At 43.8% G+C, this 25,434-nt stretch overlaps 1 protein-coding gene across 1 annotated transcript in view; it reads right to left on the reverse strand.

The window, feature by feature from the left end:
* Positions 1 to 204: 204 nt before the first annotated feature.
* larp1 (La ribonucleoprotein 1, translational regulator) overlaps positions 205 to 25,434 on the reverse strand; it is a 60,305-nt gene continuing 35,075 nt past the window's right edge. Inside the window, exons 11-19 of the mRNA XM_067424146.1 lie at positions 24,904 to 25,272; positions 12,841 to 12,964; positions 10,074 to 10,279; positions 9,203 to 9,309; positions 7,931 to 8,088; positions 7,145 to 7,289; positions 3,203 to 3,312; positions 2,993 to 3,120; positions 205 to 1,807 (exon numbers count right to left, since the gene is read on the reverse strand). Of these exons, the coding sequence (XP_067280247.1) occupies positions 1,571 to 1,807; positions 2,993 to 3,120; positions 3,203 to 3,312; positions 7,145 to 7,289; positions 7,931 to 8,088; positions 9,203 to 9,309; positions 10,074 to 10,279; positions 12,841 to 12,964; positions 24,904 to 25,272 (1,584 nt within the window). The 3' untranslated portion in view covers positions 205 to 1,570. The remainder of the gene's footprint in view (positions 1,808 to 2,992; positions 3,121 to 3,202; positions 3,313 to 7,144; positions 7,290 to 7,930; positions 8,089 to 9,202; positions 9,310 to 10,073; positions 10,280 to 12,840; positions 12,965 to 24,903; positions 25,273 to 25,434) is intronic.

Below are 25,434 nucleotides of genomic sequence, written 5' to 3' on the forward strand. Positions count from 1 at the left end.
GAAGTACACTTTTTCTGAGTAACTACATTTGGTACAGCAACAAAAAAAACACGAGTAGGAAAAAATGGGGGGGACTAGTGGGTAAGGGACAAACTTTTGGGAGCTTTTTCACTTCACATCTACATCCCATCAGCACCTGCACACCTGCGAATGAAGAACACACACTCTCTGCGCTAACGGGTTACAGAAAAGCTCCACAGCTGATTTAAGGTTTTTGTCCATTTTAAACTTTTTTTGTTTGTTTATTAAAAGCAAAATTACAAATCACACTAATAGCAAATCACATCTGCCTATAATTCAGATGAAGTGTTATGATACAAGATTTGGTTCAAGTATTTTACAGTTTCCATTTGTCTTCTGTCAATAAGCCGGATATACACGAGTCATGGTAATAAAGTATTAACAGTTTTAATGGATCACACACAGGTATTCATATGGCTTTATGAATTATTGTCTGTTCCCAGTAATCCGAGCCGTTGACCTCAGAAGCAGCGTGTCATGAACTCGCACAATGGACCGTTTAGTTGAGTAAAAGCTTTAATTATATCAGTGATCACAGGAATTTCTCATCAGGATCTGACCACAGCTACTGCGAATGATTTGGGAAAACGGGGAGCTGCTAAATGTTAATATGAAATAAAACTTAAATCCGAATATTACCAGCGAGAGCAAGCCCGAAGACATTTTAGCAGATGGGTGCCGAATCGGAAGTGAAATCCCATAAATTAGATATTGCTTATGATCATATAATGATTCTTCACATGATTCCAGTTGAAACCCTGAGGTCAGTTTCCCTTTAGTCAGACCGACATGCTGTGTGAATGAAGAAAAGCAGGGGTGATACTAAAACATACCCATAACAACTCAAAACGCATTAGGGCGAGCATAAAAAAGATGAACACGTAAGGCAAATATATCTCTATAAACAATAAATGACACGTACAGCCAGGCGGTGTAATGTCTTAATTTCATGAATTCATATGTACACTAGGATCGACTCTCCCGATCCGCACGAGATGGAGGAAGCGAGCGGAAGAATGGCCGCGTCTTCTGTAACGGAGCGAGAGGATTTGGCAGCGGGACATTAGTGTCACAGTGATGGCCAAGCTTACGGTACGAACCCCCCGAAGGTATTTGCTATAGGAAACCGGAAACCATCTCGCTCACACAACCGCAGATCTATAGCATGTGCATTATTCCGTCTCATCCAGTACCTAGTCTAGTCAAGAGCAACCTTATCATCGTTCAACACAATCTTTACGCTCTACAAGGAAAGAAAGAAAAAAGGTGGAATCACGCATCGCTCAGCCAAATAAAACCTGCCGCGAGTCCACTGAGGATATAAAGCAGAAAGATTCAACAAAAGCCTTTTGTACCCCAATGATACAACAGGAATAAAACGTCAAAGTCTTTAATAAAACGAAGAATGGAAGATGTCGTCGTGCCCTCTGCTGTCCGATGCACAGATGTTGTGAACGAGGGGAAGATGGAAGAGCCTTGATTGGACAATCGTGAGCCATTCGTTGGCAAGCCGCTGTGTCATGCTTGTGGTCGGTCTGATCCGCAGAGCTCATTTAGGCGGCTTTCCGTCGGCCATTCGCTGGCTGGGGTTTTTGGCATCATCTCTGGGGGGCGGGGCTCCAGTGGAGGGGGCGGGGCCTGTAGCAGACGGGGTGTGGCCTGATGTGGAGGGGGCGGGGCCTGGAGCGGCCTGCGTCTGGGTTCGGCTGGATTGTTGGGATGGATGGCGGCGGCGGCCTTCGCCACTGGAAGAGTGCCTCTTACGCCCACCTTCCTCCATGGGCGGCTGAGGGCAGAAATAACATCATTTGGTGCTTAATAAATAACAAAAAGAGAGCAAAGTAGCTTAGCAGGGTTTGTTTTTGACCCCAGGAAACTGAAGCATAAGCTGCTGTTAAAGGATTAGTTCACCTCTGTTCATCTTCACACACAGTTTAAGATATTTTAGTTGGGTGAACTAACCCTTAAAGATGTGTTCTGGTGGAGCGGACCACCAGTGGACACTAGGGGTGTAACGATACATCGCGATATAAGAATGTGCCGATATGTATCGTTGATGTAAACGATATGATCCGCGTTATAGAGTTGCTTTATCCGAGGCTCAGCTTGCTGTAGTCGGCCTGTTTATAAGGTATAATTCACACACACCAATGTCAATTCAGTCATCATGAACTCCATCGTGTCGTTTCTCGTTTAACTTCCAAACACAAATGAAGATATTCTTTATGAAACCTGAGGGATTTCTGTTTCTTTTAAGTTTGAGAGGAATAATGGACTCTAAATGGAGATGTAGATAAAACTCATAAAGGCATCGTAACAATAACTAACGGCGTGTCTAATCTGAACCCAAGTCTACTGAAGAGACTCGAGCGACGGCTTATGATGAACAGATTTACTCAACGCTCAGATGATTGAGAAACCACACGAGAGAGTAAATGCAGAATTAAATGACGACACTAAATACAGGTGTAAACGGGTCTAAAACACACACTTTTGTCCACTTCCAGAGGGAGTCAAACACATTTGACCAATACACTCGCGTCACGATGCGATACCAAACTCAATATTTTAATCCAAAATAACGCCACACGCGTGCACACTGCTCGTTTTTAATGCACTATATAAGAATAAACCATCTGAAACTTTTGAATAATCACTAAAACTATAGTAAGCTAAACCTTGGATAAAACAACTCTATCGTTTATATCAACGGTAAATATCATTGCTGATTTAAAACAGCAGGTGTGAATGAGAATGGTGGATCGGATTATCAGTAGATGAGAGAGACACAAACACATCTTCACACCAGCTGTGAACAGGGCAGAGTGACGTCAGACAAGGGAAAGTTTCATACACTAAGTGACTTCTAACATGATGAAAATCCTTTAGAAAAAAATGCAATGTGCATTATGAAATAAACCATGTAGATTTCATGCTTGAAAATGGCAAGTAAAACGAGAAAAGCACTCACATCCACCCTGAAGTCTTCCAGACGCTTGAACTTGCTTAAATGCACCTGCAGCTTTTGGTCGATCTCCATGTTCTTTGTTTTCGAGTATTTTAGAAAAGCCCAAAACTTCTCCAGTCCATACAGCTGGCCTATCAGGGCATACATGAAGGAGAATTACACAAGAGCTCCACACAGAGTTCAGAAATGCATCTGTGGTTTGCAAACACAGACCTGCTTCATAGTCTTTAATGGTTTCCTCTTGAAAATCCTTAAATATGTCCGGCCTGAACTTCCTCTCAAGTCCATAGCTGTAGAACCTGAAGAGACACTCCAGACCGTACCTGAGAAACAACACAACGCTGTCAAGTCAGAACATCCGTAACCATGTGCAAAAACAAAACACATTAATTATGCGATTAATCACATCCTCTGTGCACTTATGATTAATCACTCCCTCTGCTCATTTCATTTTGATTAATCCAGCCTTCTTTGTGCAATTTATTGGGATTAAACACGCCCTCTGTACGATTAATTGCGATTGATCCCACCCCGTGCAATTAATTGCGATTACTCAAGCCCTCTGTGCAATTAATTGCGATTACTCACGTCCTCTCCATGCAGTTAGTTGTGATTAATCACTCACTCTGCAATTATTTGTGATCAAACACTCCCTCTGTGCACTTAATAGCAATTAATCATGCCCTCTCTGTGCAGTTAATTGTGATTAATCACGCCCTCTCTGTGCAGTTAATTGTGATTAATCACGCCCTCTCTGTGCAGTTAATTGTGATTAATCATGCCCTCTCTGTGCAGTTAATTGTGATTAATCATGCCCTCTCTGTGCAGTTAATTGTGATTAATCACGCCCTCTCTGTGCAGTTAATTGTGATTAATCATGCCCTCTCTGTGCAGTTAATTGTGATTAATCATGCCCTCTTTGTGCAGTTAATTGTGATTAATCATGCCCTCTTTGTGCAGTTAATTGTGATTAATCATGCCCTCTCTGTGCAGTTAATTGTGATTAATCATGCCCTCTTTGTGCAGTTAATTGTGATTAATCACGCCCTCTCTGTGCAGTTAATTGTGATTAATCACGCCCTCTCTGTGCAGTTAATTGTGATTAATCATGCCCTCTTTGCAATTAATTGTGATTAATCATGCCCTCTTTGCAATTAATTGTGATTAATCATGCCCTCTTTGCAATTAATTGTGATTAATCATGCCCTGTCTGTGCAATTAATTGTGATTAATCACGCCCTCTCTGTGCAGTTAATTGTAATTAATCATGCCCTCTCTGTGCAGTTAATTGTGATTAATCATGCCCTCTCTGTGCAATTAATTGTGATTAATCATGCCCTCTTTGCAATTAATTGTGATTAATCATGCCCTGTCTGTGCAATTAATTGTGATTAATCACGCCCTCTCTGTGCAGTTAATTGTAATTAATCATGCCCTCTCTGTGCAGTTAATTGTGATTAATCACGCACTCTCTGTGCAGTTAATTGTGATTAATCATGCCCTCTTTGCAATTAATTGTGATTAATCATGCCCTCTTTGCAATTAATTGTGATTAATCATGCCCTCTTTGCAACTAATTGTGATTAATCATGCCCATTGTGCAATTAATCATGCCCTGTGCAATTAATTGTGATTAACCACGCCCTCTGTGCAATTAATTGTGATTAATCATGCCCTCTCTGTGCAGTTAATTGTGATTAATCATGCCCTCTGCGCAATTAATTGTGATTAATCACACCCTCTGTGCAATTAATTGTGATTAATCACACCCTCTGTGCAATTAATTGTGATTAATCATGCCCTCTCTGTGCAATTAATTGTGATTAATCACACCCTCTGCGCAATTAATTGTGATTAATCACACCCTCTGTGCAATTAATTGTGATTAATCATGCCCTCTGTGCAATTAATTGTGATTAATCACACCCTCTGTGCAATTAATTGTGATTAATCATGCCCTCTGTGCAATTAATTGTGATTAATCATGCCCATTGTGCAATTAATTGTGATTAATCATGCCCTCTGTGCAATTAATTGTGATTAATCATGCCCTCTGTGCAGTTAATTGTAATTAATCATGCCCTGTCTGTGCAATTAATTGTGATTAATCATGCCCTGCCTGTGCAATTAATTGTGATTAATCATGCCCTCTCTGTGCAATTAATTGTGATTAACCACGCCCTCCCTGTGCAATTAATTGTGATTAACCACGCCCTCCCTGTGCAATTAATTGTGATTAATCATGCCCTGTCTGTGCAATTAATTGTGATTAACCACGCCCTGTCTGTGCAATTAATTGTGATTAACCACGCCCTCTCTGTGCAATTAATTGTGATTAATCATGCCCTCTCTGTGCAATTAATTGTGATTAATCATGCCCTCCGTGCAATTAATTGTGATTAATCATGCCCTCTGTGCAATTAATTGTGATTAATCATGCCCTCTCTGTGCAGTTAATTGTAATTAATCATGCCCTGTCTGTGCAATTAATTGTGATTAATCATGCCCTCTGTGCAATGAATCGTGATTAACCACGCCCTCTCTGTGCAATTAACTGTGATTAATCACGCCCTCGCTGTGCAGTTAATTGTGATTAATCATGCCCTGTCTGTGCAATTAATTGTGATTAATCATGCCCTCTCTGTGCAGTTAATTGTAATTAATCATGCCCTGTCTGTGCAATTAATTGTGATTAACCACGCCCTCCCTGTGCAATTAATTGTGATTAATCATGCCCTCTGTGCAATTAATTGTGATTAATCACACCCTTTCTGTGCCATTAATTGTGATTAATCATGCCCACTGTGCCATTAATTGTGATTAATCACACCCTTTCTGTGCCATTAATTGTGATTACTCATGCCCTCTTTGTGCAATTAATTGTGATTAATCATGCAATTAATTGTGATTAATCAATTCCTGTGTGCAATTAATTGTGATTAATCAATTGCTCTTTGTGCACTTATTTGCGATTAATCACTCCCTCTTTGTGCAATTGTGATTAATCCCACCCTCTGTGCAATTAAATCTTAATCACCCTCTCTACTTGTGTGAATCACACTCCCTCTGTGCGATTAATCCCACCCTCTCTGTTTGATTAATAGCGATTAATCAGACTCCCTCTGTGCGATTAATCCCACCCTCTCTATTTGATTAATGGTGATTAATCGCTCCCTCTGTGCGATTAATCCCACCCTCTCTATTTGATTAATGGTGATTAATCGCTCCCTCTGTGCGATTAATCCCACCCTCTCTATTTGATTAATGGTGATTAATCGCTCCCTCTGTGCGATTAATCCCACCCTCTCTATTTGATTAATGGTGATTAATCGCTCCCTCTGTGCGATTAATCCCACCCTCTCTGTTTGATTCATAGCGATTAATCGCTCCCTCTGTGCGATTAATCCCACCCTCTCTGTTTGATTCATAGCGATTAATCGCTCCCTCTGTGCGATTAATCCCACCCTCTCTGTTTGATTCATAGCGATTAATCGCTCCCTCTGTGCGATTAATCCCACCCTCTCTATTTGATTAATGGTGATTAATCGCTCCCTCTGTGCGATTAATCCCACCCTCTCTGTTTGATTCATAGCGATTAATCGCTCCCCCTGTGCGATTAATCCCACCCTCTCTGTTTGACTCATAGCGATTAATCGCTCCCTCTGTGCGATTAATCCCACCCTCTCTATTTGATTAATCATTCCCTCTGTGCGATTAATCCCACCCTCTCTGTTTGATTAATAGCGATTAATCACTCCCTCTGTGCGATTAATCCCACCCTCCCAATTTGATTAATCATTCCCTCTGTGCGATTAATCCCACCCTCTCTGTTTGATTAATAGCGATTAATCGCTCCCTCTGTTCGATTAATCCCACCCTCTCCATTTGATTAATCACTCCCTCTGTGCGATTAATCCCACCCTCTCCATTTGATTTAATAGCGATTAATCCCACTCTCTATTTGATTAATAGCGATTAATCGCTCCCTCTGTTCGATTAATCCCACCCTCTCTATTTGATTAATCGTTCCCTCTGTGCGATTAATCCCACCCTCTCCATTTGATTTAATAGCGATTAATCCCACTCTCTATTTGATTAATAGCGATTAATCGCTCCGTCACACTCGATGGTTGAAAACCATCACTCTTTTCTTACCTGTATCCTTCCTTCCCATCCTCCACCACCAGCTGTCTGAATTCCTCGTACATCTTTCTGTTGAAGTGATCCCGCAGGAAGAAGGACCAGAATCGGAACAGCGTGTTCATTTCCTGAGACTGGCCGATGCCCAGCCGCTTCCGCTCTGCAGGAGGAGAGAGAGGCAGGAGATTACATTTGACCATCGGCACGCCATCCTCAATAAACCGGCTCCGGCACGGCAACTCCGAGCCTTAAAATATTCATATTCTTGTGTAATCGACGCATCATCCTCAATAAACCAGTCTCTTGCGTGATACCCAGAAATGTTGAATATTGCGATCTAATATGATTTCTGAGCTGTAAGGTGTCCAGAATAATAATCATAACTGTGTGTTAATAGGCCAGAGGAGAACTGAGTCTGGTTTCTCTAAGGTTTATTTTTCTCCATCATGCCCTGATGGAGTTTGGGTTCCTTTGGTCGTCATTGGCTTGGCTTGCTCAGTTGGGGACACTAACATTATGATCAAACTTATTCAACTAAATATACAATTAAAATTAATTTATTAGGTCTTATTTAATTCTATAAACTATAATATTGATCTGCCAACATTGTCTCTGTATGATAAATTAAAATAAGCTGATAACATCACTGTTTACTCCAGAACGACTGTACAGCCAAATCTAATTCTGCTGCAGTATTGTCCTGTTTAACACTGAAGCTGCTCTGACACAATCGGCGCTGGAGAAGAGCGATAGAAATAAAGATGACTGATTAGGACTGTCTGCGGCAGCTGGGAAACCCACCGTTGAGGCAGCGCCGCCGGTACTTGTGGTAAACGTGTTGTGTGAAGCCGTTCTCCTTCAGTAGCTCGTGTGAGGGATGCTGGAACTTGGGAAGAGACTGAGGTGTGCAGCCAAAGTTTCCCATCGCTGTGGTGCCTTCAGACGGACTCGCGTTTGAGCTAAAGACAAGACAAGACAGAAGAGATCAGCCTTAACATGAAAGGCACAAACACACACACACACAGGGGTCAGTTTACATGCATTAGTGTTCACAATACTGTTCAAAGGATCGGGGTGGTTTGAGGAAAAATGGCTCCTGCTCATCAAAAATATTGTAAATATTGTAAATATTATGATTTCTGTGTGAATGTGCTCAAAGCTGAATTTATCATCATTACTCCAGTCTTCAGTGTCACTTGATCCTTCACTAATCATTCTCATATGATTTATGATAATTAAACAGTTGTGTAAAATATTTTCTCAGGATTCTCTGATGAACAGAAAGTTCATTTATTTGAAATAGACTCTTGTGTAACAACATAAATGAAATGAAAATTATATATGGGGCAAGGGATGTAACGATCAAGTTTTTTTTTTATTACCTCGATCCAATCCCAGTCACTGAATATTGAGTATCTGCCGATACCGAGTCCTGATGCGATACTTGTATTTTCCTAGCGCTTGGCGCACACTTCAAGTACAATAAAGTTATTAAAATCAATATAATGCCTACAGGGATGTGCAGACTTTCTCAGGGGGGCAAGTGAGAAAAAGGAGCATCAATCACTACAGAGTGATGTAAACTACTACAGTAATCATATTCAGCGGCCTATATCATCATACACACAAAACACCGCAAAAAAAGCTCTTCTTAGTCTTTTGTTTAGTTTCCAGTCCAAATATTTAAATATTCTTAAATCAAGATGCATTTACTAGATCAGAAAAATTACAAGATATTTCGTCTTGTTTTCTGGGGAAAAATATCAAAAATTATCTCACCCCATTGGCAGATCATTTTGCCTGTTTTAAACAAAAACTCTCCATTTTGATTTTATTTTCAACAAAACAAGAAAAAATATTGTATGTAATTTTACTGATCTGGTAAATGCATCTTGATTTAGGAATTGTTCGATATTTAGACTAGAAACGAGACACAATGACTGAGTCAGAAGAGCATGTTTGCAGTGTGGGACGCCTGATAACTCTCAGCAAAAGAGACGTTGGCTATTTTTGAGGGGGGAAATGTGCATGTTTATAACGTCCCATAAGTATTGGTGTGGTGTGCCCTCTCACCTGACGGAGGCGGTGCGCGAGCGATGCTCTCTGGAGTCCATCACCCAGCCCACATGACACTCCATGGGCGGATTGGAGCTGTGCCGCGTCTTCCTCTTGCGAGGCGTCTGGAAGAGGACACAGGTGTGAGAGAGTCAGATAACAAAGGGAGCGAGTTCACCCAAACGTGACAATCTTCCTCTTGCCTCGTCTGAATGAGCATCATGACTTTGCGTAAATGAGGCACTGCCCCAGGGGGATAGAATGAAAAGTCGTTGATAAACACACTAGAAAGCGATTATGCGTCGCACAAGTGTGATTGAGGGTTAGTTCACTCAAAGATGACAATTTGACATTTATCTGCTGACCCCCAGTGCATCCAGCATGTAGGTGTGTGTGTTTCTTCAGTAGAACACAAATGACAATTTTTAACTCAACCGTTGCTGTGCCGGTCATATAAACATTTCAACAGTGTCCAATTCTATTAGAGTAAAAAAAACAAAAACATGCACAGACAACTTCAAATGAAACCCTGCGGCTCGTTACGACATTCATTGTCTTAAAGGGTTAGTTCAGCCAGAAATGTAAATCGTGTCAGTAATTCCTCCTGTGGTTGGACACCCGTATGACCTCCGCTCATCTTCACACACAGATGAAGATATTTTATATTTAGTCCGAGAGCGTGTGCTTTCTGGACATGGACAGTATAGTGTGCATACACTTGCATACGCTCTCGGACTAAATATAAAATATCTTAAACTGTGTGTGAAGATGAGCAGAGGTCTTACGGGTGTGGAGCGACATTAGGGAGAGGAGTTAATGACAGACATTTCATTTTTGGCTGAAGTAACCCTTTAAGCGCTGTATCTGCAGTGCAGGAGCTCATACACACTTTGGCGTCGAGCGGCCGTCCTTCCTTCACCACGGGGTAGAAGCGCGGCGTCTGCGCGGGGTCCTTTAGCCGCGGTGTGCGCGGCGTGCGGGGCGTTCTGGCACTGCGGTAGTTGGGCGAATCAGGCACTGTCGTGGGCAGAGAGCGGGCCATGGCCGACGGCTCTGGGGCTCCGAACAGCTTATTGGCCAAGGCTTCCGTGGGGACTATAGGAGAGAAAACACTCATGTGGGAAAGCTTTTGGAGACAGTCCAGTCATGCAGGATGCTTTAGATGACTGCTGACCTCAATGCAACACAACTAGGACTGAACAGGGCTCGAAATATCTTTTTTTACTTAGTAGCAGTACAGCTCACAACTTAAAGTTAGGAACACCAGCAAAACCGTAGGAGCACCACAACTAAAAAGTTCATATATTATATAATGTTTTAAAGGAACACTCCACCGTTTTTAGAAATAGGGCTTATTCAACTTCTCTCCTACATTTAGATATGTGGGCAAATGCATTGTTGTCTCAGTGCATGCATTTTTTTAGTTTGGCAGGGTCGCCGCTAGCTTAGCTTAATGAATGGAATCCTATGGTGCCAGCTAGCACGTGATAAAAGTGATGCAAAAAAAATAAAAAACACCTAATTACTTCTTGTGTCCTATGTATTCACAACGAGTCCAAATAGCGATGTAGATTAAGACCAGGCGATTTAGGCAGATACTGATTTGGGACTATATTAAGGGAAAGCGCAGGCGGAGTAGAGATAGTTCATTGTTCAGAGATAGTTAGTTCAGATATTCTGTTCATGGTGTTCAGCTAAAATGAAACATTTTGTAATAAGACATGAATGTGAATGATATCTAAAGTTTTTTTTACCTTATTGTAATCGATAAGAATCTGAAACGATACTCAACCCTAATGACAAACGCTCGATTAACTCAGGGATTGATTAGTCACGTAATCAATAGGGCTTGGTATTGACACAAATTTCACAAGATTTCAATTCAATATGGATTATTTTGGATATATATCAGGCCCAATACATGCACATTTAACTCATTTGTATACAAATACTTAAATTACACTACATCATGTTATAAATAATAAGTAATAATATTAGGGCTGTCAAAGTTAACGCAAATTCATTTTTACGCCACTAAATTTATTAACGCGCGCTAACGGCACGAGCATTTTCTGTTTGATCCATAGCCCGTAGTTGGAGAAATCGGGCCATAGACGTAAAGGATGCAGCAGCAAAAATTAATAGGGAAAGAAAATGGTTATCATTAATATTCTAAACCAAAAGTGCAGTTATTGCCTATATGCTACCATATTTTCTGTTTAATCATATTAGACAGCAGGTCGGAAGAAAAGTGTGTTTACACTGAGCCCATTCTCTGCAGTCCGAGCGTGATGCGTGAATACACTGAAGCTCACTCTCGCTCATGTCTGAGGTAAATCATTGACACATCTCCACTTACAGAACGTGTGTTATACTGAACTAAATGCATTACAATCGGCTAAAACGAATGCACAGGCTCCTCTTCTGATCAAGAGCGCTCCCGAGTCCGTTCTTCACACTGTTCACGTGACTCGAGGCATAGTTCGGCGCGCACACGCAAAATACCGGCAGTGCAATAGAGAGTGCGCCTCTCTTAAAGTGGCCGCACTATATTCCTACTGGTGGAATACGGGTATGGTGTGGTACTGGTGTGCTCACCGGTCCGCATGACAGCTTTCACATTACCAGTGTTTCATACGAACTGTGCCCTGTTCTGAACTAAACTGTCAGTAATATTACCTTTATTTATATTCTTAAAATGAGAGAAATCCCTGCTTATTCTGAATTTTTAAGCTAGGCTTAAGAGACATGAACAAGTTCTTTGATAAACATCTATGACCTTTGATACATGTCTAGTCTTCATGCTGTTTTATTGATTATTAGTGAATAAGTATTATATGGTTTCACTAATAATAAACGTACATTTGCATAAAGCATGCATATTTGTCCATATACCCATGTTGATTAGAGTATTAAAAACTTAATTCAAACTTAATTTAAGATACATTTACAACAAATAAAAATCTGCGATTAAATTGCGATTAATCGTGAGTTAACTCATGACAATCATGCGATTAATCGCGATTTAAAAAAATTCCTGTTTGACAGCCCTAATATACACGTTCGGGTCACATGACGTCACTGTAGCTTTGGACCGCCATCTTTACGACCGACGGTCTCAGTAACGCCTGCAATATGATGTGCAACAACAGCCGAAAGAGGAACCCTGAGCTGGTAGATTATTATTTTATGTTAAATAATAAATATTTCATAGCCTACTTTTGATTGAGATTATCTGATGTTTGAGATGCTCATCCATGTTTATTTGGGACTGTTACTGGTGTTACTGGTGTTAATGCGGAAGAGAAGATCTGTTCATGTGCCGATTCTCCGATTCTCTTGAGCGGAGCGATCTCGCGCCACAACGCCAAAACAGTATTTAAGTTTTTACATTATGTAAAAATATAAAACTTGAAATCTGAAATCTTGAAATCTGAGACTGTGTTTCATATCAATAGCCTTAAAGCACAAAAATGATTGCCATTTACTGGATTGGAACAGGATGACTAATCGATTCTTGGGATTTAAGAATCAATATTGTTTTGTAAAAGTGAGAATGATTAAAATCGAGAAACCAATATTTTTTACCCAGCCCTAGTAACCGTCTGTCTGGTGAAGTGTGGAGGTCAGGGGTGAAGTGTGGAGGTCAGACTCACTCTGCTGGGGTCGGGGTGGTCCTGGAGGAACCTCCTGATTGGGGTCAATGGGCGGCTCAGGGGTCAGACAGTCAAACTGCTCTCTGCTGATCAGGTGCACTTTCTTGAAGTTCTCCACCTCTTGCTGTTTGCAAAAAACAGACAACAGGTACAACATTTACAAGCTCATGCCATCAACACAACACACGGTCAACCTAGTGCTGGGCGGTAAGACCAAACATTTATATCACGGTACTTTTCTAAACTATATCGGTTGGCATAATATATGATTATTTCTTCCCCTATGCATGAGCGCGTTAACCACATTTTCTGCTGATTGAGAGGAAACTGCAGTAGATTGATTAGAATGCCCCATTTACTGTCAGGAGTGAATATCGGAAAAGAAATCCACACTAGAGTTAATACAAAGTTTGCAAAACCCCACAAAATGATGCTGTGGGGAGACAACCAATAAAACACAATACAGATGCATGAATATTAAAATATGACCATAGAGAAAGAAAAAAACTGAGTTGAGGGCACCTTAAGCATTTTAAAAATCTAACCCTATATAACAACAAACTGCCCAAGCGAAGGAGAAACGCAGAAGAACATTTAAAAGGTCTAATGATATCTTAAATACATTTAAAGCACTACAGCCTCTGAACAAACGGCACACGTCACTTTAACAGCAGTTATTCTTTGCCCAATCGTTGAATTATGTCTGTTCATTAATTAACATCATTGTCTGTCGTGTAGCAGAATAATCTATGGTCATCGCTATCGTGATCAGACGTACGGTTGTGTGTGTCCTTTACATTTACTGTAAAGAAGACGTGATGAAATATGTGCGCAGTTCATGTTTAGAGCGTTAGATTAGGCTATATGAAATGAGTCCATAAAAAAACGTAAACGCACTCGCTCTGAACCTGATTTATGACCCCTATATGACCCCCGCGCAGAATCCACTCTGAAGTTTGAGTTCTCCGCTGTAATCAAAGGCTGAATCTGAAATCGCCCCTATATCCACAAATAGGGCATTATTTAAAGGGACAGCCATTTTACACAGAGAGCATTAACGCTACACACAACGCCACACTGAGCATTAACGCTACACACAACGCCACACACGACGCCACACTGAGCATTAACGCTACACACAACGCCACACTGAGCATTAACGCTACACACAACGCCACACTGAGCATTAACGCTACACACGACGCCACACTGAGCATTAACGCTACACACAACGCCACACTGAGCATTAACACTACACACAACGCCACACTGAGCATTAACGCTACACACGACGCCACACTGAGCATTAACGCTACACACGACGCCACACTGAGCATTAACGCTACACACGACGCCACACTGAGCATTAACGCTACACACAACGCCACACTGAGCATTAACGCTACACACAACGCCACACTGAGCATTAACGCTACACACAACGCCACACTGAGCATTAACGCTACACACAACGCCACACTGAGCATTAACGCTACACACAACGCCACACTGAGCATTAACGCTACACACAACGCCACACTGAGCATTAACGCTACACACAACGCCACACTGAGCATTAACGCTACACACGACGCCACACTGAGCATTAACGCTACACACGACGCCACACTGAGCATTAACGCTACACACAACGCCACACTGAGCATTAACGCCACACACACCGCCACACTGAGCATTAACGCTACACACGACACCACACTGAGCATTAACGCTACACACACCGCCACACTGAGCATTAACGCTACACACAACGCCACACTGAGCATTAACGCTACACACAACGCCACACTGAGCATTAACGCTACACACACCGCCACACTGAGCATTAACGCTACACACACCGCCACACTGAGCATTAACGCTACACACACCGCCACACTGAGCATTAACGCTACACACACCGCCACACTGAGCATTAACGCTACACACACCGCCACACTGAGCATTAACGCTACACACACCGCCACACTGAGCATTAACGCTACACACACCGCCACACTGAGCATTAACGCTACACACACCGCCACACTGAGCATTAACGCTACACACAACGCCACACTGAGCATTAACGCTACACACACCGCCACACTGAGCATTAACGCTACACACACCGCCACACTGAGCATTAACGCTACACACAACGCCACACTGAGCATTAACGCTACACACACCGCCACACTGAGCATTAACGCTACACACACCGCCACACTGAGCATTAACGCTACACACACCGCCACACTGAGCATTAACGCTACACACAACGCCACACTGAGCATTAACGCTACACACGACGCCACACTGAGCATTAACGCTACACACAACACCACACTGAGCATTAACCCTACACACAACGCCACACTGAGCATTAACGCTACACACAACGCCACACTGAGCATTAACGCTACACACGACGCCACACTGAGCATTAACGCTACACACAACGCCACACTGAGCATTAACGCTACACACAACGCCACACTGAGCATTAACGCTACACACAACGCCACACTGAGCATTAACGCTACACACACCGCCACACTGAGCATTAACGCCACACACAACGCCACACTGAGCATTAACGCCACACACACCGCCACACTGAGCATTAACGCCACACTGAGCATTAACCCTACACACAACGCCACACTGAGCATTAACGCTACACACAACGCCACACTGAGCATTAACGCTACACACGACGCCACACTGAGCATTAACGCTACACACAACGCCACACTGAGCATTAACGCTACACACAACGCCACACTGAGCATTAACGCTACACACAACGCCACACTGAGCATTAACGCTACACACAACGCCACACTGAGCATTAACGCTACACACAACACCACACTGAGCATTAACGCTACACACAACGCCACACTGAGCATTAACGCTACACACAACGCCACACTGAGCATTAACGCTACACACAACGCCACACTGAGCATTAACGCTACACACACCGCCACACTGAGCATTAACGCTACACACACCGCCACACTGAGCATTAACGCTACACACAACGCCACACTGAGCATTAACGCTACACACGACGCCACACTGAGCATTAACGCTACACACAACACCACACTGAGCATTAACCCTACACACAACGCCACACTGAGCATTAACACTACACACAACACCACACTGAGCATTAACGCTACACACAACGCCACACTGAGCATTAACGCTACACACAACGCCACACTGAGCATTAACGCTACACACAACGCCACACTGAGCATTAACGCTACACACAACGCCACACTGAGCATTAACGCTACACACAACGCCACACTGAGCATTAACGCTACACACAACACCACACTGAGCATTAACGCTACACACAACGCCACACTGAGCATTAGCGCTACACACGACGCCACACTGAGCATTAACGCTACACACGACGCCACACTGAGCATTAACGCTACACACGACGCCACACTGAGCATTATCGCTACACACGACACCACACTGAGCATTAACGCTACACACAACGCCACACTGAGCATTAACGCTACACACAACGCCACACTGAGCATTAACGCTACACACGACGCCACACTGAGCATTAACGCTACACACGACGCCACACTGAGCATTAACGCTACACACAACGCCACACTGAGCATTAACGCTACACACGACGCCACACTGAGCATTAACACTACACACAACACCACACTGAGCATTAACGCTACACACGACGCCACACTGAGCATTAACGCTACACACACCGCCAGGGACGTGCACAGGGGGGTTGCTCAGGTTGCCCGGGCAACTGCCCATATGCCCTTCTCGACTCACGTTGCCCTTCCGAGGTGGAAAAAAATAAATAAAAAAATCGTATAATGGATGCAGAATTTCATGTAGGCCTAGATACAAAAAAAAAAAAAAAAAAAAAAAAAAATCGCAAAGCCTCGTTCACTTCCATATTCGGGTACCCGTTCGAAAGTGAAAGTCAAGCAATTGCTTGGGGCACCGAGCTGGCCTGGGGCCTCAAGACAGCGACAGGTTATGAATAAAATGCAACGACAAAGTGCTTGAGCGCCCCTTTGATAGTCAATGCAGTAAAGTGCATTGACACTGTTATCGGAATCCCCCTCAAGGGGGCCCTCTCAGTCGTCGCTGACAACAGCCACCCAACCACGCAATCTCTGCTGCCGGCAAAATACAAATCCTCCTCGGCGATCATGAAGCGGAATTATGCTTTAGGAAGCCAGAAAAGAAAAAAGAGAAAAAACAAGATAGTGGTAAGTGATAAATTACACTATATAAAATAGCTTTATTTGTACAAAAATTGTGTTATTTTTGCAGCAGGTAGGCTAGCAAAAATATGTTTATGTTAGCTAACGTTACCTGCCTGGCAAATGCTGCTTGTAACGAACAGTTAGTGCAACTTTTTTTTTCGAACGGATGGAATATGGTTACTTACTGTAATATGTTTTTTTTTTAACGGGATAAGGAAGAAGCAGATCTGTTCCAGAATAACTGTTTATCGTATTTAACGACATAAAATTGCTATAGCTTTGTAATAGGTTTTGATGAAAGTGGCATAGCATGCGCATGCTATACTAACTATTTTTATGCTATGCATAAATAACCTGGAATAGTTAATATAGCATTAACTATTATTATAAACATTATTTAACCAGAAAGAGGCAGAGGAACATGATTTTTTTCATAGCTTATCTTAATGAGTTAGTGTCGGGATGTATGGTAGTAACAGTTTATGCAAATATGATATTATTTTTATAAGTTACCAATGGATCTTGAACAGTTACTTTATTCGGTGTGGCAATTTTTACACTGTTGCATTTTGAAGTACAGTATCAGGACAACCCACATGTTTTACTGTTACTGTTTATTAACTATTTAACAGGTATTATAGTCATCTGTTGCAACTTCATAATAACCATCCAGATAATTATAGACAGTTTACAAACCAACTAGTAACCCTTAACAAAGTGTTAGGAATATTTGGTCTGTCTATCTATGTAATGTTTATAGATGTTTTAAAAATGGTTTCTTAAAGTTTTACAAACATTTTTTAATCATTACCCGTTTATTTGTAGAAAGTTAGCCATGTCCATTTTGCTTGGGGCCCCCAAAATCCTTCTAACCGCCTTGGCTGAGCCTGCATGAGCGGCACTAGAAGGAGATTGTCGCCGTTGTCGGGTGAGACTTAACGTTGTCGGAAAGGTATAACAAATGGACGATCATAAACTGTTGATGGCAGTTAAATTAATATTGTCTTTTTTTATTAGACTATTGATATTGACTGGTTTGAGGTCTTTATTGGTATAGGCAAGGGAAATGGCCTCAAACGCACCAAAATGCAGGAAATCACATCTACGAAATAAAAAAAATTCTTGGGGGAGAAACCCCCAGACCCCCCTGCAAAAAAATAGCCCCACCTATAAGATTTTTCCTGAGCAGAACATAAATACCACTAGGGGGCATTGAAATAATAATGATAATGGCAATAACAATAATATGTAATTGGACAGATCATGAGGGGTGGGGGTGGGGTGGGTCCCTTTTTTAGGTCAGAGCAACTGCCCCTCAAAAATCCTGTGCACACACCGCCACACTGAGCATTAACGCTACACACGACACCACACTGAGCATTAACGCTACACACACAACGCCACACTGAGCATTAACGCTACACACAACGCCACACTGAGCATTAACGCCACACACAACGCCACACTGAGCATTAACGCCACACACAACGCCACAATGAGCATTAACGCCACACGCAACGCCACACTGAGCATTAACGCCACACACGACACCACACTGAGCATTAACGCTACACACGACGCCACACTGAGCATTAACGCCACACACGACGCCGCACTGAGCATTAACGCTACACACGACGCCACACTGAGCATTAACGCTACACACAACGCCACACTGAGCATTAACGCTACACACAACGCCACACTGAGCATTAACGCTACACACAACGCCACACTGAGCATTAACGCCACACACAACGCCACACTGAGCATTAACGCCACACACACCGCCACACTGAGCATTAACGCTACACACACCGCCACACTGAGCATTAACGCTACACACACCGCCACACTGAGCATTAACGCCACACACACCGCCACACTGAGCATTAACGCTACACACACCGCCACACTGAGCATTAACGCCACACACACCGCCACACTGAGCATTAACGCTACACACACCGCCACACTGAGCATTAACGCCACACACGACGCCACACTGAGCATTAACGCCACACACACCGCCACACTGAGCATTAACGCTACACACAACGCCACACTGAGCATTAACACTACACACAACACCACACTGAGCATTAACGCTACACACAACGCCACACTGAGCATTAACGCTACACACAACGCCACACTGAGCATTAACGCTACACACAACGCCACACTGAGCATTAACGCTACACACACCGCCACACTGAGCATTAACGCTACACACAACGCCACACTGAGCATTAACCCTACACACAACGCCACACTGAGCATTAACCCTACACACAACGCCACACTGAGCATTAACGCCACACACAACGCCACACTGAGCATTAACGCCACACACACCGCCACACTGAGCATTAACGCCACACACACCGCCACACTGAGCATTAACGCCACACTGAGCATTAACGCTACACACAACGCCACACTGAGCATTAACGCCACACAACGCCACACTGAGCATTAACGCTACACACAACGCCACACTGAGCATTAACGCTACACACACCGCCACACTGAGCATTAACGCCACACACACCGCCACACTGAGCATTAACGCTACACACAACGCCACACTGAGCATTAACGCCACACTGAGCATTAACGCTACACAACGCCACACTGAGCATTAACGCTACACACAACGCCACACTGAGCATTAACGCTACACACAACGCCACACTGAGCATTAACTCTACACACAACGCCACACTGAGCATTAACCCTACACACAACGCCACACTGAGCATTAACACTACACCACACTGAGCATTAACGCTACACACAACGCCACACTGAGCATTAACGCTACACACAACACCACACTGAGCATTAACGCCACACACAACGCCACACTGAGCATTAACGCCACACACACCGCCACACTGAGCATTAACGCTACACACAACGCCACACTGAGCATTAACGCTACACACAACGCCACACTGAGCATTAACGCTACACACAACGCCACACTGAGCATTAACGCTACACACAACACCACACTGAGCATTAACGCTACACACGACACCACACTGAGCATTAACGCTACACACGACACCACACTGAGCATTAACGCTACACACGACACCACACTGAGCATTAACGCTACACACAACGCCACACTGAGCATTAACGCTACACACCACACCACACTGAGCATTAACGCTACACGACACCACACTGAGCATTAACGCTACACACAACGCCACACTGAGCATTAACGCTACACACACGACGCCACACTGAGCATTAACGCTACACACACGACACCACACTGAGCATTAACGCTACACACACGACGCCACACTGAGCATTAACGCTACACACACGACGCCACACTGAGCATTAACGCTACACACACGACGCCACACTGAGCATTAACGCTACACACAACGCCACACTGAGCATTAACGCTACACACGACGCCACACTGAGCATTAACGCTACACACGACGCCACACTGAGCATTAACGCTACACACGACGCCACACTGAGCATTAACGCTACACACGACGCCACACTGAGCATTAACGCTACACACGACGCCACACTGAGCATTATCGCTACACACACACACACACACCGCCACACTGAGCATTAACGCTACACACACACACACCGCCACACTGAGCATTATCGCTACACACAACGCCACACTGAGCATTAACGCTACACACAACGCCACACTGAGCATTAACGCTACACACAACGCCACACTGAGCATTAACGCTACACACAACGCCACACTGAGCATTAACGCTACACACAACGCCACACTGAGCATTAACGCTACACACGACGCCACACTGAGCATTAACGCCACACACAACACCACACTGAGCATTAACGCCACACACAACGCCACACTGAGCATTAACGCTACACACAACGCCACACTGAGCATTAACGCTACACACAACGCCACACTGAGCATTAACGCTACACACACCGCCACACTGAGCATTATCGCTACACACAACGCCACACTGAGCATTAACGCTACACACGCCACACTGAGCATTAACGCTACACACAACGCCACACTGAGCATTAACGCTACACACAACGCCACACTGAGCATTAACGCTACACACGACACCACACTGAGCATTAACGCTACACACAACGCCACACTGAGCATTAACGCTACACACGACACCACACTGAGCATTAACGCTACACACGACACCACACTGAGCATTAACGCTACACACGACACCACACTGAGCATTAACTCCACACACAACGCCACACTGAGCATTAACGCTACACACAACGCAACACTGAGCATTAACGCTACACACGACACCACACTGAGCATTAACGCCACACACAACGCCACACTGAGCATTAACGCTACACACAACGCCACACTGAGCATTAACGCTACACACAACACCACACTGAGCATTAACGCCACACACACCGCCACACTGAGCATTAACGCTACACACAACGCAACACTGAGCATTAACGCTACACACGACACCACACTGAGCATTAACGCCACACACAACGCCACACTGAGCATTAACGCTACACACAACGCCACACTGAGCATTAACGCTACACACACACACACACCGCCACACTGAGCATTAACGCTACACACACACACACACACACACACCGCTACACTGAGCATTAACGCTACACACACCGCCACACTGAGCACCTGGCCTATACCTGTGAGCCGTGGAGATCCATGATTCTGGAGCTGCCGCTCAAACTGCAGTAAACTCAAGCTAACGCTAGCTGGCTTTTCTAGCAGTCCGTGACGGCACAAAGAGCACCACACAAAAGACCACAACAAACACTCCTGCCATGTCCAGAAGCACTGCGCTAAAGCACACACTCACTGCCCATGAGAAGAAAAGCAGCGCCGGAGAATGGACACACACCCAGAATCTGACAGAATTAAACTCATGACAGCCAACACAATGAACACACACACACACACACCACATCAGTCCAGCAACTCCACCTCAGATCGGCTAGAAACACTCACAAACCATCACATTTCTGCCACGTCACATGACTAGGATATATTAGTGTTGTGCTGGAAGCACTGAAGGAATGCGCTCAAAGCATTTTTAAATCTGGCAGCTTTTAACCCATTTAGCTCTTCGTCAAGCGCTCTAACAACACTTTAAAGGGTTAGTTCACCCAATAATGAGCCTGTGATGTTGATCTGCTGACCCCCAGTGTGTCCAACATGTAGGTGTGTGTGTTTCTTCAGGAGAACACACATGAAGATTTTAACTCAACCGTTGCTGTGTGTCGGTCATATAATGATGTGAATGGGTAACAATACTATGAGAGCAACAAAAGCATGCTTGGGCAACACACACACAGAGCCCTGTGGCTCATGACCACACACTGATGTCTGAAGACGAGATCCGATCGGTTTGTGTGAGAAATCAAGCCATTAGGGGTGTGCCGGCTTCAGAACTGGTGATGACTTATGATGTGAAACATAACCGGCGGTGGGGGGTGAGGTCATGTTCGTCTGTTATAGGACAACTTAGTTTGAATAAAGTAGTGCATAAATTGGAAATAATATTCAAATAATGTTTGAAACAGCAGGTTATTAGCTCAATCGATATGAGGTGCCACTATATGCGATCATCCCAGCTCTCAGTTTGTCTTCCGCATCAGATGCGACGCCGTCCTCTCAACAGCTGGACGTGTTCACGGATGCCATAGCAGCTCTCAACGGCCACCAGGACCTATAGGGTTTAAAGCTATTTATCTGTTGTAAAGTGTAATTATCATCTCAGACAAAATACATTCTAACGTCAGGCGCAGTTGATTGTTTGCTTACCTGGGTAGGTTTAGGGACAGTGTCATTATGCCAACATTATCTTCACAACTTCTTACGAAATAATTTTATCCCTCTCTTGTCAACATTATAGCTTGGTGCATGTGAGCGCGGCATATAAGGACGCACACTCAAAAGTAATCCGGTCAGGTCGTGTACATGCTGAAGCATGTTGGTGTATTTACGTGCCAGTTCTGCTAAGAGCGTATAGCGCGTTTCATTGTCTCTCCACCATGCTAGTGGATAAGCCGTAGAGTCAATTGGTTGTTCTTGGAGATAGTGGGTTAACTCCGTGTCAGCGCATGCTCTGATCGGTAAAGGGGCAGAGATTTCAAACCTCCGTTTAAGGATATGATGATGATCTCCAAGATTTCTTCTCTTCTTGGTATAAGGAGCACAGACCTCTCCCGAATCATCTCCAGCAGTAGCCTCCGAAGCACCACTAACTCCGCCTCCGTTTCCCTTGTCAGCTGATACAATTTCCCCTCGGAGTGCATCTTTTTTTTTTTATGTTTGTAAAAAATATTTTAATAATACGGTTTTGGCGGTTATAGAGTTCTAATGACGGTGTTTAACTATAACCGTCGGTCTCACGGTAATATAATAACCGTCACACCCCTTCAAGCCATATTTATTTCATTTTTTACCTCAAATAAAACGCTGTATCAGCCTGGAACGCGTGTCACTTCCGGCAAGGTCAATAATACATGCTCTAGCTCTTATATCCCATATCCAGAGCATACATTATTGACCTTGCCGGAAGGACGCGCGTTCCAGGCTGATATGGCGTTTTATTTGAGGTAAAAAATGATATAAATATGGCTTGATTTCTCACACAAACCGATCAGTTCGTGTCTTAAGGCATCAATGTGTAATATTGAACTATTGAAAATAACTTTTTAAAATGACTGCTTTTGAGGTCCGAAAGGGATAGAAGGACATACAACAGCAGGGTGAGTAAAAGATGGCTTTTATTTCATTTCAGGGGGAACTATCCCTTTAAGGATAGAATAGCAAAAAACAGAACCAGAAAACCGAGGTGTGTGTTGAACCGTAGACTAACTGTATTGTGGCATCCCTAGTGTTAACTATTACTGCATATGGTCTCTAATATATACACCACCCAGCCCTATGCATGTGTGTCCTCCTCAATAAACCGTCTCCAGCGCAATAACTCTGATCGTTCAAGTGTTCATACTCTTGTGTAATCGACGCATCATCCTCAATAAACCAGTCTCTTGCGTGATACCCAGAAATGTTGAATATTGCGATCTAATATGACCTCTGAGCTGTGCGGTGTCCAGAATAATAATCCTCCACTGTGTGTTAATAGGCCAGAGGAGAACTGAGTCTGGTTTCTCTAAGGTTTATTTTTCTCCTTCATGTCCTGATGGAGTTTGGGTTCCTTTGGTCGCCTTCGGCTTGGCTTGCTCAGTTGGGGACACTAACATTATGATCAAACTTATTCAACTAAATATACAAATACAATTAATACATTAGGTCTTATTTAATTCTATAAACTATAATACTGATCTGCCAGCATTGTCTCTCTCTGATAAATTAAAATAAGCTGATAACATCACTGTTTACTCCAGAACGACTGTACAGCCAAATCTAATTCTGCTGCAGTATTGTCCTGTTTAACACTGAAGCTGCTCTGACACAATCGGCACTGGAGAAGAGCGATAGAAATAAAGATGACGGATTGTGTGAGCTCTCCTGCGGCACAGGGACCGGCTCACCTTGATCATGGCATAATCTGGCTCGTATTGTGGCCTCCCTAATGTTAACTATATCTTACCAGATACCAGAACCAATGCTTCGGACACACTGGATGATGCCCTTTCCCTGCATCTGCTATTTCTCAGAAGCGCTCGCATCAAACCACGATATAAACGCTATTCCATATGGTCTCTAAAATATATATGCATGAGTGCTCACCTTGATCATGGCATACTCGGGCTCGTAGGTGTCGTCCCACAGGTCCTGCTCGTAGTAGTAGAGGCCGTCGTTGATGACCTTCACCAGTTCGCTGCTGAGTTTGGAGCGTGAGGTGTGGTTGCCGGTGCGGTCTCCCCCAGGGTGCTTCCGCAGGTACGGCGGCGTCTGGGTCACGATGAGGATCTTATTGACGTCTCTGTCGTCGATCTCGCAGTCCGAGTCTTCATCCGACCAGTCAGTGAAGGTGTTGCGGCGGCCGTCGATCTGCTCCATCTCCTCATCAAACATGAAGTCCAGCTCCTCCGGCTCCTCCGGCTCATCTCCTGCCGCCGGCGCCGTCTGAACCGGCGAACGCACCGCATCCGCTTTCTGAAAAACACAGAGCGCTCATCACGATACAGACACAAATAAAGAGCAATTAAAGCACAACTCCGGTGACAACATTAACCGAGGGGTAATTAACCCTTAAAGCCCTAGAACATGTTTGGGGCGCCTGACGTGCCTCTACTTTTCTTAGTTTTTCTCCCCCGT

The sequence above is a fragment of the Pseudorasbora parva genome, chromosome 18 (assembly GCF_024679245.1).
Source record: "Pseudorasbora parva isolate DD20220531a chromosome 18, ASM2467924v1, whole genome shotgun sequence".
Lineage (NCBI taxonomy): Eukaryota > Metazoa > Chordata > Actinopteri > Cypriniformes > Gobionidae > Pseudorasbora > Pseudorasbora parva.